Genomic DNA, 12,097 nt, shown 5'->3' on the forward strand with positions numbered 1-12,097 from the left:
CGGACACAGTATCCGTGGTGGATTGTAATTTATCACGAGTAGGGGTAGTATTGGTACAATTACCGTACCAAAACCCATGTACCAACCATATGATATGACAAAATCTATTACCATTACCATGCCAAACTCTCGGTATACCGAATTTCGGCATGCCAAATGGTTTGATTGGCATGGTATGGTAATGATAATTACCACTTTGTTTTGGGCCAAAATTTGATTTTTTCTTTTTCTTTTTCAACCCAATTCAAGGCCCAAACGTGTTTTGGCCACTCTTTTTGGCTTTCTAAAACTTTTTAATTTAATTATGAGAATTTTATAGAGATTCATTTAAGAAACAAGAAGTAAATAGATAGAAGAATTGCTGAGAAAACCCAACATCCCTAAAAAAAATAGTACAAAGATTCTTAAATTCCATCTCTACATTCTTTGTACAAAAATTAACTTGATAGACGAAGCTAGGGCGAAAGACATCCCAATTTGATGAAGGAGAAGATGAGATGGACTGCGAAAAGAGAGAGTCGCTGGAATGGGAGCAATAGAGATGAAGCATATGGCTAAGAGTCGCAGAGCAAGAAGGCTTATGTTTTTATTGGGAAAGTAGAGGTTAAACGGTGAGATGATTTGATAAATGACTAGGAAAAAAAATATAACATGCATATATAATGATAATAATACATAATTATATATATAAATGAATAAATAAATGATATAATATTAATAGTAGTGGCACGGTACGGTATACCATTGGTAAGTTTTAAGTATCATTATCGTACCGAAAATGTATGGTACGATATAAATACCATACCATTACCAATGGTACAAATTTTTTGACACAACTTTAGTATGGTACGGTTGGTAATTCAGTTGGTATGATAATTTGGCAAAAAATTCCACCCCTCACAGGCATTCATCGTAATGGATGGACTTTTTTTTCCTAATATATACCACTTATGTTACGAGCATAAAGAAAAATTTCTCTAAACAAGGAGCAAGTGGGAATAATAAATCTCAACTTTAGCACGTAAACGTAGATAACAAGACGAGTAAAAGCATCGAGGCAACGTTCTCCGAGAAGCTTTCAGGAACAAGATCCGTTGACCACGAAGTAGACTTTCCTGTGCATAGTCGACTTGGTGGGAGGTTTGCTCGTGGGGCCATTTGATTGGTGGGACAAAGACGTCCGTAATTATAATTATAATGATAGGATTGATTCCTCTACTCTAGATTGAATTGGAGCTGAATGATTGAATTTGTACGGCCCTGATTGGGCGGATTCCGCATTGGTCATCATGGCTTTGATTGATTAAATGGACGTCCAGCTAGCTTGAATTGGAACTGAATGATTGAACTTAAACGGTCCTGATTGGGCGGACTCCTCTTTGGTCATCATGGCTCTGATTGATATCAGTATAAAGAAAGACATTGACCATTCTGGTTTCCAATTCTCTCCATCTACTGTTTTTGAGCAGATCGGCAAAACTTGAAGATGAACAAGTAAGTCAACTTCAAACTCCTCCGATCCTTATTTTTCTTTGAATCCTTTGTCGTTGATTGATCTTATATTGTCTTGATTAAGCAGACATTGTTCTGAAATGGCTGAAGGTGTTTTTTAAAATCGTTGATTGAACAAGTTAAAGCTCTTACGGTTAAATCTGGCAAAAGAAAATTACAAAACGCTTTTAGATAGTGTAAGCTCTTTTCGGAAAAGCACTTGCTATGGCTAGACTTTTACCAAACACAATTTTAGCTCCAACTTTTCTAAAAACTGTTTTTAAAAATAAAATTGAGCAACCTCAGACCCGCCCATGTCAACCTTCAAGTTTTCAAGTGCTTTTTGAAAGAGCACTTGAGTATTTAATAAATATGTCTAATCTGTTCATAGTAAAAGAGAACTGCTTATGAGTAGAGTGTTTCTTACGAGTACAATGGCTTTATAATCGTCCTTATAATTTACCAATGTGTTTTGCTAAAGTGACTTCACTAGAAATACGACGAAAGTTCTTTAGAAAACACTTCTCCGACTCGTGTACATTTTTAAGTTTTTCTTTCAATATAATGAAAAACACTTTTGATCGTTAGAGTGACATTGTTAGCTATTTCAAAAACAGTTTCAAACGTATTTGTTATGGTTGGGTGTTATTGGCTTACATCCTCCATTTAACTTTGCTTCAATATTTTGTTGGTGATGACAGTATTAGCAGTGCTGGGCTTGAACTAGCAAATGTGCTGGTGACTTCTCCTCCCCTGCACCAGTCATGGGCAGCTGTTCAGAAGCAAAAGCTCAACACAGCTCCTGATCCGAATACGCAAACGGCCTTATATGTTACTGAAACCAAGCATTCAAACACCACCATCATATCTTTTCTTACTTCACCCGTCATGCTTCAAGATCCACAAGCAATGATTTCGTCGTTGACTCTGAGGGACAAAAATTTTCCCCTCTTTGAGTTTTTGTGCAGCAAAAACGCCCCAATTTTCTCCGTCAATGAATTGGCAATCGAATTCTTCGCCTTGAATCACAACGACCTCAACCTCGATCTTCTGAGGACAAAGGTGCATATTGTTGTCTCTCTGATAACTGATTGTGTTTAACTGCTTAGACTATTAATGTTAGTGAGAAACATTTAAAAATCATGTTTATAAATGTTAGATTATGTTGGCGCGAAACACTTACAAACCCTTGATTAATACTGTTATAAGGGGCATTTATTGCATCGTATTATCTCAGACTTGACTAGCTTGCTTGGTTTGGACTTAAGCATGATAAGAATAGGGGCTCAAAAAATTAATTTCAATTTTCTTTTAGTTTTTTTACTTCTCCCTCCACCAGTTACACACCTCACTCAATAAAATGTCCTACGAACACCAGAACTTCACTATGCACTACGTGCAACGAACATAATTATATTTTCCACTTTGTAATTGTGCAGAGACTTTCATAATTTTCTTTCAAATTAACACTACCAATCTTTATTAGAACCAAAAAATGGAAAAACTTATTGATTTGCACAATTTACTAGATTTTAAAATTGCCAGATACTTTTTATGAAGGGAAAAAAAAACAAACTTTAACGAAAAGCATTCGGTACTGTTCACTTTAACGAAAAACCACATTTTTGCCCTAAAAAATCAATCCTGGTACTATTCACTTTATCATTTATTTTGTCCTTATCATTAAAACTCAAAGTTTTCAAGTCTCTTTCATTAGTTTTCTTAAAAAAAAATTATGCGTGAACAACACTTCTCACAAAAAAAAAAAATAATGAAATATATAAATACATACCAAAGTAAATGTTTGCACACACTAACATGCAATATATGCAGTTTTTCATTTTGTCAAACAAATACAACATAGCACATTAAAGACATTTTGTAAATCCTATGGGTTGGTTAATATGGGCAACAACCTTGGGTTTGGTTGTCAAGTACTTAGCAGGATCTTCGAAATTGTTCCATAACACTGCTCCGAAATTGCATTCTTTAATCCCTGCTTGCAAATGCAAAAGTGGTTATCAATCGCTCCCTACTACTGTAAAAGGGAGATAATGATAGAACTAATTCAATGTGAAAAACTATAAGCTTCAATGAAATCAAATGACAGGAGAAAATTAATGCAAGTCACCACTTCTTGAGGATGAAGAGGGAGAGCATCGATGAATATTTTACTTCAAATTAAGGGATTTCTTCTAAGGAGGTTTATAGGGTTACCTATTTGCAAGATGACATTTATGTAAACCTGTGTGGATAACGGAGAACATGTAGTTAATATATTATAGTTGAGAAAAGCTATCTTTCTTCTTGTAGTTCATTTGTAAATTTATAAGAATACCTCATGTTTATGTATTACCATCACCCAGCTTTAAACCATATAAACATGTGTGGATGACTGATTTTGTAACGTAAAAGATAGAAAATCAAGATGACATTTAGAAGTCAAGATAAGTAGGAAAGGGATGCAAAAAAGAAGTGGGAAAGGGATGCAAGATAAGTGGAAGTCACAAAGCGGATAGCTTTTCATATGGCCTCAAGGTTGATAAATTTACAATGGTTAAGGATGCAAATCCGATATCTCCATAAGTTTGAGTCAGTAGAGGCACTTGAAAATAGAATGATAAGATGGTAACTTCATTCTGGTTAATCGAATGTTTTAGCTAGCAGCAAGTGGGTCAAGGCTCGATGCCAAAGTCATAAACTATGGTTTTAAAGCACATTTCAGCCACCAAAACCCAGAGTACTCATGTCAAATATTAACAGCCAAAATCCTGAGTACACACGATAAACTATAATTCATTAATGGGAATGAAACATCTGAGAAAATGTGAACTCAACAACCAAAACCCAGTGTACCCATGTCAAATATTAACAACAAAGGAATTTATGTATGTATGTCAGGAATCAAACAAAAAATTATCACCCAAAATAAAAATCAATCAGGGGTGCTTTATGTAATAGGAAGCCCAGAACCACTGTTCTAAGTGTTAGGCGGTTGGCCACCACCCCGATTAATGCCTAGACATTTGAAAATTAAGAAAGGGCGTATTGACTTGTTGAGGCACCCTCCTAGACCGCCTCGAGACCCGCCTAGACCGCCTAACCCGTCTAGATCTGCCTAGGCATCCGCCTAGGTCACAACTCACTTAAACAGAAAATAGATCACTTTCATTTTGCATTTTATTTTTCAATAAATTGTAAGAGACTTGTTGCATACTTAAATGAACACACATTATATCCTTGTTCCCCATGATTTCATTATGTTTCAATACTTCATAATGTATATGTCATTCTATTTTGTAGTTTATGATGAAATTATATATATTTTAAATATAAATACGTACTTATTTACACGAAATATAATAGATTTTACTTAAATCCGCCTAGTCCGCCTAGGCCCCGTCTAGCCGCCTAGGTTCTTGGTCCAAACCCGCCGCCCTACTAGCGCCTTTTAGAACCTTACCCAAAACAAAATAAAAAAACGGCTATATGGGTTATAGATCAGAAAATGGTGCTTTTGCATGCTCAAAAGATTGTTAAAAGGCCATAAAATGGTGATTATTATGTAACCAAATTGGAGAATTTTGGATAAGATTAAACAACAATAAGCAGGGAACAAAGAAAAAATTGCAATCAATTTACAAAAACTTAGCAATAAGTTCACATAAGGAAAAATAGCAGATAAATTGGGTAGCAATCAATTAAAAAGCGCACCCAATCACAGAACACAAATGTACACGCACCCAATTTTTGTGCTAGAAATTCAAAATTTTTAGAGATTTCGCATGCAAACAATGAAATCAATCAAAACCCAATAATAATTACGATCTGCAAAACAAAATTGAAGAAATTGATTGTCAAATTCAGAATTTACCAAACAGGACGAGGATGAAGGAGCGGGACGAGGATGAGGGAGCAGAATGAGCATGACCAGGATGGGTTAGCAGGACCAGGACGAGCGAGCAACTGTCTCGAAGATGGTCGTAGCAATCCGATGATATTGGGGTTCTCGCTAAGAACTTCTAGTGAAGCAGTTTGTTGGAGCAAGTTTGACTTAATCCCATTAAACTTAATTCTTCTGTCTAACAAACACAAGATTACACTAACAATTAGTCCTATTCAGTTCAATGAGATCTAGTGAGCCTAAACAAACACACCCTAAGAGCTTAATGTAGTAACAGTTGAGTCCCTTCCCCCTTTAAAGAAAATTAATGAAAAATGCTTCAAAACTTTACATTTTAATAAAAAATTATTTAGTAACTTTATTTAATGATAAAGATAAAAAAAATAAAAAATTTAAACATGCATGTGCCTAGCCCGCGTCCCCCTCTCCCCCCCCCCCCAATATAACCAAATAAGAAAAAGTAAATGAAAACACACTACACATACATATGATATTATGTATGAATTAGCTAACTGTAACAACGATGACACCTATTTTTAGGCCTTTGACAAAATAAGTTAACACAAACACACGTCTGGTGCTATAATCTCGTAAGTTTCACAAACAGTGTAGTACTATTAAATTTCATAAACAATGTTAAGTTTCATAAACAGTATAGTAAGTTTCATAAACAATGTGTATGTAGACGCACGGTCCCCTGCGTTAGTTTTTTTTTTTTTTAAATTATGTCTTTTTCATTAAAATTTAAAGTTCTTTTGTCATTTTTATTAAAGTTTAAGAGTTTTTCATTAATATTTAAGTATTTTTTATTAAATAAAGTTATAGCATGATTTTTTGTTAAAATAAATTTAATCAAATGCCTTTTCATGAAAGTTCCCTTTCTTTATTGTTTCAAAACCGAGTTTTAAGTATTTTTTTTTTTCTAATATGAATGAAGTTCTGAGGACCTTATTCGTAGAGACGTCTCCGAACTGATTAAATGGCAGTTCAGTAATTGACTAACTTTTATGTAATATTTCAGCTGGTAGAAAGAAGCAAATCCAACTCATTGGTACTTGTCACTGGACAATCTTTTGGAGGCGCTGTAGCTACCCTTTTCACCTTATGGCTGCTAGAAAGCCTCGACTTATCGAAAGTGAAACGTCCCCTTTGTATCGCTTTTGGTTCACCTTTGATCGGTGACAAACAATTCGGACAATGTGTGTTGCAATTCCCATTGTGGAGTTCTTGCTTCTTGAATGTAGCCTCCATCGATGATCCTGTACTTCAATTCTTCCAAACCGCTTCGCAAGCGAGTGGTTATAAGCCTTTCGGAACATTCCTACTGTGCTCCTCTTCGGGTGGTTCTTGCTTTGAGGACCCTGATGCCATTTTGCAACTATTGGTGGAAACCAGCTCTCGGTGTGCCCAAAATCCAGGTCTGAATTCAGGGATTCAGTTGTTCGATTACGGAAAGATTTTGAATGATCTCAAGACTAAGGCATTGTCTAGAGATGTCTTTGAGTTGGTTGAAGAGGATAGAGTTCCACTTAAAGCTGGAATTAAAACACAGTTGGCAGCAATATTAGGAGTTCTCAGCTCACAGGTATCAAACTTTCAACAGAAATATCTGATTTGATGATGATTTTGGGAAATGGGTTCCGCACAAACCTGTTTATTTCCATCTCTTGATTCTCCTTTGATTTATTTAATCCAAAGACTAGAAATAAACACGGGTGTGCAGGGGGGGAATATGAGATTGCGGAAATCACACCCCATGTTTTGCTTCTAGCTACTAACTTTTCTCTCAACTACTTTTGTAAAAGTCATTGCAGCAGCAACAACCCAACATAGAATTCGAAAGTCTGATGAAAAAGATGGTCACTCACGAACGTAAACTAGCGATGCAGAAGACGAAGGTTTACAGTTCCTACTTGAAACTGAATGAGATGGAAAAGTACATGGCCTACATGGAATGGTACAAGATGTCGTCCGAAGACATGGGAATAGGATACTATGACAGGTACAGAAACAAGCGTTACGCGAGTGACATTATGGCCGAAGAGTACAAGAGGACGCTCTCAAGGTATTGGCATGACACGGTTACAGAAGCTGCGAACAAGCCCCGGCAAGAAGGAGCCGCAATGCCAGCCCCTTTTCTTTTTGCTGGAACGAATTACAGAAAGATGATCGAACCACTTTGCATTGCAGAGTACTACAAGGAAGGTGGAAAAGATTACATAGAGGAAAGGCCTGGACATTTCGTTCTTTTGGAGCAATGGTACAATGAAGAGGAGGAAAATAAGAAGAAAGAGAGGGAAGAAAAGGAGAACCCACAACTGCGCAGCGCAAGCAAGCCCAATTCAAAAGCGAAGAACGAGGCTCCTAATCTGAATGATGATTCTTGTTTTTGGGCGCACGTCGAGGAAGCGCTTATCTGGTGCAACGAACAAGCGAGTAATCCAGATGCTAAGCCAATGACCGAATATGAGCTTTACGTTCTGAATATGCTCGAGAATTTCGCAGTTACGGTTGATATTTTCTTGAAAAATAGCAGCTTCATGCATTGGTGGAACAAGTATAAAGTAATTGTGGGAAGCAACTACTCCTCAGCATTTACCGAGGTCATGAAGCGTAAGACTTATCGCAAATATGCGGATGGGGTCTCAGTTCGTACTGATCAATAATCCAATATAATTAAGTTTTAAGCAAGCAATTAAATCAGATAAAGCAAGATTAATTTTGCTGTATCGCTTATGATCTTCATAGAGAGACGTGCATTACTTGCAGGGCTTGTTGGTGCTACTAGTACTACTTTTGGATATTTTAATTTGTTTGTGGTTTCTTTTTGTGTGGGGGTAATGTTTCAAGGGGTAAATCTCAGTTTAGTATTCTTAAATTTTGTGTTTTTCAACATGTAGTACATTAAGTTATTTTTGTCTCCGAGTTATACTTAAATTGTTAATTTTGGGACAGTCTCATACATCCGTTAGTCTGACTGTTAAGTCTCCCATTAATTGATGATGCGACGCCTATGTGAACAATAACTGGACGTCATGTGTCATTAAAAGGTTCACGTGGAAATTCAAAAAAAAAAAAAAAAAAAACCGAAATTTCAAAATTCAAAATTTTAAAATTTCAAAAATTAATAAATTAAAAAAAGGTGGGGATAATTTCTTCCTCTATCCCCGTCCCTTTTTCTCTCTTATGCAATTATTGAGCTCTCCTTTGAATCTCAGATCCCCAGCAACCCTTGCCCTTGCGACCTTGTAACCCTTAGCAGAGGTTTGCAAACCTCGTAACCATCGCCTTTTGTTACGATCCAATTCTCTAAACCCTTAATCAACTGGCAAGTAACACAGAGGGTCGAGAGGAGGAGGGAAGGAGGAAGGTAGAAGGAGCGGAGCTCCAATATTTTTGTTTATATTTCTTTTTGTGTAAATTCTCATCTGATTACAATAGTGAGAGCTAGTGCTCTTGAGTCTTATACAAGTCACAACTCATCATGCCAGCTAGCTAATTATAACAAACTTCACTAAAACAGGAATAAGCCTAATAATCCCAAGATTAAAACCCTTAATAGTGATTAAGCTAATCACTAATTACAGATCATATCATTACTCCCCCCTTGAAAAACAACCTTGTCCTCAAGGTTAGGATTAGCACTTGAAATCTGGAACTTTTTCGCAGTGAATTCATCATAAGCCTCTTTGCTTTTATTGTCTGACCAAGGCACTGCACCAAAACTTGGACTGCAAAAACCTTGGTTGATATCTGCAACCTATCCCAGATGCTGAAAAAAAAAAAAAAGAGAACAAGCTTTGGAGATGACTCCCCGCGAAGCCTTGATGTCTCAGCTGGAAAGAATTTCTCCCCGTCATGTGATGTATGCAGATTATCCCTTACAATCAATTCTGGACCTTCCAAGCTGAGTCTCCCTGAAACAGATGGGAAATTTATTAGAAAAATAGATCAGCCCACATGTGTGTAATCTATATACAAAAAATCACTCTCTTCATTAGCCAAATCGTTTCACAAATCCCAAAACACAGAACTATATCTTGAACAGTGCTAATTAATGATTTCCCATTTACTTAAGCCCAACATCAGCGCCAATGAACTGATGAAAGAGCGAAAAAGAGAAACAAAAAACCTCAATGAAGCAATTAAATGGAGAATTACTTGATAGTGCTGGAAAATTACTACAAAACGTTTGAAAATTACCCATTAAGATTATAAAAAATTAAAAAAAATTAAAAAAAAAAGATGATGTGGAGTGGAGTGGGAATCACATACCGCCATCACCTTTAAATATGTAGTGCTCCCCTGAAAGAGCATCAAGAGTGACTGTGCAGAGAAACGAATGATTGAAAAATTCAAGCTCTGAGCTCAAAGTTGGGGCTTCCACTTTCCAACTGGGGAAGAAATAATAAAGAAAACACAGAATCCATCAAAAATATTAATCAAATGGGTTTCTTCTAATTCAAAATTTGGACCACCCAAATTCTGATGAAGAAATAACCATTCAAAATTCCAACAGATTGAAGCTCTCACAGACTACAAATTATCAATACCCAGCAATAAAAAATTTGAAAACAGTAATAATGAAGGAAAAAGAAATTAAAGCTGCGAGCCATTCTCTAAATCTCAGGCACCAATCCAAATCACCAGTAATTTGCACATAATGATAAGAATCTAGCAGTATTTCCATTGTTTAAAACCCAAATTCTAGAAATCATGAAAAATGGAAACTTTATATGGAAATTGAAGCTTTACCTGCAGATTAGCAGCAGCAAACGAATCCAACGGCATATACCTCAAAAGTGAGTGACAGAGAAAGAGAGAGCTAAGAGATGAGTGAGAGAATCGATAAACAAAAACCCCCATAACCACAAAAGGAAATTTGAACAAAAACAAATATGCAAATCCAAAATCACAAAAACGAAATTGAAACACCCACACCGAGAAAGTTGTAAAACTCACCAGAAGCACAGTGCTTCCCAAAATTCTAGTTGTTTCACTCCTCTCTTCCCCAAATTTACAGGTATGTTTTTCTTTTCTGTAATCTGATTATAAATTATTAAAGATGATTACACGAACCACCGAAATCACCACCAAATTTCAACAAAGAAGTAACTAAGCACAACAAAAAGAAGAAGAAAAAAAAGGTTAAACTCTGTTTACTACCCTCATGTTTCGTGGTTTTCAACATTTAGTACATCAAGTTTTTTTCGTCCCAGAGTCATACCTAAAGTGTTAATTTTGGAACAATCTCATACATCTGTTAGTCAAACTGTTTATTCTCCCGTTAAGTGATGACGTGGCACCTATATGGACAATGACTGGACTCCAGGTGTCATTAAATATATTAAAATAATTAATTAAATAAAAGTTTTAAAAAAAAAACCCATCCCTCCTTCCCCCCTCCCCCAACCCAACCCAACCCAGAAGAAGAAAAAGGTGGAGGAAGAAAAGGGAGAAAAAGAAACCAAATCTGGGAAGAAGAAGAAGGAAAAAAAAACCGAATTTGGGAAGAAGAAGAAGAAGAAGAAGAATGAGGAGGAAGAAGATGAAGAAGACGAAGAAGAAGGAGGGAGAAGAAGAGAAAGAAGAGGAAGAAGAAGAAGAAGAAGAAGGAAGAAGAAGAAAAAAAAAACCGAATCTGGGAAGAAAAAGAAGAAGAAGAAGAAAAAAAAAACCGAATCTGGGAAGAAGAAGAAAGAAGAAGAAGAAGGAAGAAGAAGAGGAAGAAGAAGAAGGAGAAGGAGGAAGAATGATGAAGTAGAAGAAGAAGAAAAAAAAAACTGAATATGGGAAGAAGAAGAAGAAGAAGAAGAAGAAAAAGAAAAAAAACAGCAGCCCAAACCCAGTTCGTCCCCCTCCCCCCTGCAACCCACCTGCCTTCTCCCTCGTCCCGCGAACACGACCCACCTGTCTTCCTTCTTCTTCTTCTGGGTTACAAATTCGATTTTTTTTCTTCTTCTTCTTCTTCTTCTTCTTCTTCTTCTTCTAGGGGGGGCGGGGGAGAAGGATGGGGTTTTTTTTTAATTTATATTTAATTAATTATTTTAATTTTTTTTTAATGAGACGTGGCACCCAGTCATTGTCCACATAGGCACCACGTTATCACTTAATGGGATAATTAACAGTTTGACTAACGGATGTATGAGACTGTCCCAAAATTAACATTTTAGGTATGACTCTAGGATGAAAAAAACTTGATGTACTAAATGTTGAAAACCACGAAACATTAGGGTAGTAAACAGAGTTTAATAAAAAAAAATCAAATATTTGGCTTTTGGGTATTTGAGAAAAAGTGAGATTTAATTACCTGTCACAGGCTACAGTAATTGGGAGCACGATGGGGCGGCGAGGAGATTGAACAGATAAGGAAGCAAAGATCGAACATATATCACGAAGCGGAATCAAAATCGTCAATCGTGTTGCAGAGCACAGTTTTTTCCTTTTTGGATTTCTGCGGTTTCTGAGGAAGAAGTCGAGAGACTTATTGGACACCTAAGGTTATAACCGACCTTTTAATGTGTAATGTACACAAAAAAGCAAGACTTGAAGAGCAACTGAAGGGCAAAATGGGAAGAACATTGTCGAAGGAACAGTGTTTCAGTTCTTTTTCTCTTTTAGTTAATATAATATAATTGCTATGCTAAAACCCATAGTTCAGAGAAGAATCTTGCATGATCACTAACAACGTAAGGGAAAATC

At 36.3% G+C, this 12,097-nt stretch overlaps 1 protein-coding gene across 1 annotated transcript; it reads left to right on the forward strand.

Annotated features, from left to right (window-relative positions):
• The first annotated feature begins 1,217 nt into the window (after positions 1 to 1,217).
• On the forward strand, positions 1,218 to 8,357 carry LOC103442293 (senescence-associated carboxylesterase 101-like). Its single transcript, XM_029107774.2, has 4 exons — positions 1,218 to 1,494; positions 2,193 to 2,553; positions 6,417 to 6,980; positions 7,201 to 8,357. The coding sequence occupies exons 1-4, from the start codon at positions 1,487 to 1,489 to the stop codon at positions 8,059 to 8,061; spliced, it is 1,794 nt and encodes a 597-aa protein (XP_028963607.1). The 5' UTR covers positions 1,218 to 1,486; the 3' UTR covers positions 8,062 to 8,357.
• Positions 8,358 to 12,097: the final 3,740 nt, after the last annotated feature.

This window comes from Malus domestica, chromosome 09, assembly GCF_042453785.1.
Source record: "Malus domestica chromosome 09, GDT2T_hap1".
Classification (NCBI taxonomy): Eukaryota; Viridiplantae; Streptophyta; class Magnoliopsida; order Rosales; family Rosaceae; genus Malus; species Malus domestica.